This window comes from Tarenaya hassleriana, unplaced genomic scaffold (assembly GCF_000463585.1).
Source record: "Tarenaya hassleriana unplaced genomic scaffold, ASM46358v1 Cleome36, whole genome shotgun sequence".
Lineage (NCBI taxonomy): Eukaryota > Viridiplantae > Streptophyta > Magnoliopsida > Brassicales > Cleomaceae > Tarenaya > Tarenaya hassleriana.
This window is the reverse complement of record NW_010966665.1, coordinates 131092-133545: the sequence shown is the minus strand read 5'-3', so window position 1 is coordinate 133545 and position 2454 is coordinate 131092. Positions and strand designations below refer to the sequence as shown.

At 38.1% G+C, this 2454-nt stretch overlaps 1 protein-coding gene across 1 annotated transcript; it reads right to left on the bottom strand.

The window, feature by feature from the left end:
• LOC104822228 (adenylate isopentenyltransferase 7, mitochondrial-like) lies at positions 1–1488 on the bottom strand. Its single transcript, XM_019203517.1, has 2 exons — positions 833–1488; positions 1–775 (listed from the first exon to the last, which is right to left on the bottom strand). Exons 1-2 carry the CDS (start codon positions 1229–1231, stop codon positions 200–202), a joined length of 975 nt encoding a protein of 324 aa, XP_019059062.1. The 5' UTR covers positions 1232–1488; the 3' UTR covers positions 1–199.
• Positions 1489–2454: the final 966 nt, after the last annotated feature.

The following is a 2454-nucleotide window of genomic DNA, read 5'->3' as shown; positions in this document are numbered from 1 at the left end:
ATACAAGTGAATACATATACGAAAAAGGTTTTTTCTTTCCGTCCGCACTATATATTATATGTCACATCTGTACGTTGCAAAACCTCAGGCGATCACCCGTCACACGAACCAAAAACATATTCGTAATTCTCACACCGAAATATCAAAACGTATGTAAATAATAGTAATAATTAATTAACCCCTTCTTATCACAAATGATCTATATCATATTGTGGACCCTACTCTCCCCAATATACGCCGCCGCAAGTGTACTTTCCGGAAACGCCACGGAGGTCAAAGTATCCTCCTCCGACAGCAGAAACTCGTTTACGATCCTCGTACTTGGTCTTGCCACAAGATTCTCCCAAGCTTCCTCTGCTTCATCCCCGTGTCTCAGGAACACTTCGGTTGCATCAATACGATGCATGCACCAGTTCCGCTTATTGTACAGCCTGTGAATCTTCTGAAGTTGCCGACAAGCTAAGATCTCTGTGTTCTGTTTGATGTTATTGACAGCTAGGGCAAGCATCTTCCTCTGTGTTCCACGATCTATTAGAGATTCTGAAACAAAGTATTCGTGAAGCTCGGGTACTCCAATGGCACGACGTATCCCGACAGAATAATCCGCTTTTGGGTCGAACATTTCTCTAACTTCATCGACCAGTCCTGTCTCCACCATCTTATCAACGCGTTTCGATACGAACGAGTTGAGTACTGGCAAAGAAACATCGACCCAGATGAAGCAGCATTGGTAGTTTAGCAAGAACTCGGCCGACCGAGTCACGAGCGATTCTATGTACGAGTTAGATCCACTTAGCAAGAACTCGGCCGACCGAGTCACGAGCGATTCTATGTACGAGTTAGCTCCCCCGGCCACTATAGGGAGCCTGTCTTTGGCGGTTATGGAAGCGATGACTTGAGACGCAAGGCAGCTGAAATCGGTGGACGTGAAGTTGGCGTTAGGGTCTATTATTCCCAACAAGTGGTGAGGTATTCCACGACATTCTTGAGGAGTGACTTTGTTTGTGACGACGTCAAGGCCTTTGTGGACTTGAATCTTGTCGGAATTTATGATCTCCGCCGGAAAACGAGTGGCGAGGTCGATGGCGAGGCGGGATTTTCCGGTTCCGGTGGCTCCCATGACGAAAACGACTTTGTCTTTGGGTCGGAGAAATTGTATGTCGACGCCAAGTTTGCGCTTGAAGCTCAAGATTGGTTGAACTTGCTTGAGAGAAGAGAGAGAGAATTTCATGTTGATGGTTAATTTGTACCGGTGATTATTGATATCTCTTCAAGAGATGAAGGCGATCGAAGACGCGCAAGGAAAATATCTTCTTGGACCACAAATCGCTATATATATATATATATATATATATATATATGCGGCGACTCGTTAATTTGTCCGAAAACTTGGTTTCTCTTGTGATGTTTTGTCCGACCTGAAAGATTGAAAGATGTCTCTATATAAAGAGAAAGAAGAGAGAGAGAGAGAGAGAGAGAGAGAGAGAGAGAGAGAGAGAGAGAGAGAGAGAGGGGGGGGGTTGGGAATGAAGTGAATGAGCCGAGAGAAATGCTTTGAGGTTTTTTAGGTATACGGACCTATATATATATACACACTTCAAGCATGCACACACACGTATGCATAATGTATATAGATGTGTGAGACTGTGTAAGAAAATGATGGGTGTGTATATATCATAAAATACTAGGCACTTGTACGCGAACATTATTGAGTTTTTGTCCTTATTATATTATCATCAGCAGTAGACTATGTAAATTCCTATTTTGAACATATAGTTGCACCACTTTAGTATTAGATATTGATTACCTTAATTTAAATTTTAATATTTTTTATTTTGACTTTTCATTTTATAAAATGTTCAATATCTTTTTTTAATGAAAACATATTCAGCGTCTTGTGCCCATAAAAAGTTAAGGGCTTTGTGCTTTAAATTGACTTAAATATATATATGGTGATATTATTATTGTAAATTGTACGGGTAAATTATAGGGAAATACCAAAACAATATCTGAACTTCTCAATTTTCACAAAATAAAACCTAAATTTTGTTTTTTTATCAAATAAAACTTCAACTTTATTTTTCAGTAAAAAATAAACCCGAACTTTATAATCTTTGTTATTTTTAACCCTATTATTGACGTGACGTTTCGACATCTTACATGACAAGTCAACATTTTGACCGTATTTGACACATCATCATCCACATATCACGATATCGAAACGTCATATAAACAATATGGTTAAAAATGATAAAGATTATAAAATTCAAGTTTATTTGTAATTGAAAAATGAAATTGAGGTTTTATTTGATAAAAAAGTTTAGATTTTATTTTGTGAAAATTGAGAAGGTAAGAAATTGTTTTGGGATTTTCCCTAAATGATACGAAACCGTGTTTGTAACCAGTTCAAAATAAAATTTTTTCGAGTATGGAATATAAATATATACATATTTG

What these genes read in the sequence shown, in the direction of transcription:
- LOC104822228 (XM_019203517.1), bottom strand. Translation starts at nt 1,231, where the DNA reads ATGAAATTCTCTCTCTCTTCTCTCAAGCAAGTTCAACCAATCTTGAGC. An exon ending in CCGGGGGAGCTAACTCGTAC is followed by an intron (nt 776 to 832) that starts ATAGAATCGCTC and finishes TCTAACTCGTAC; the next exon opens with ATAGAATCGCTCGTGACTCG.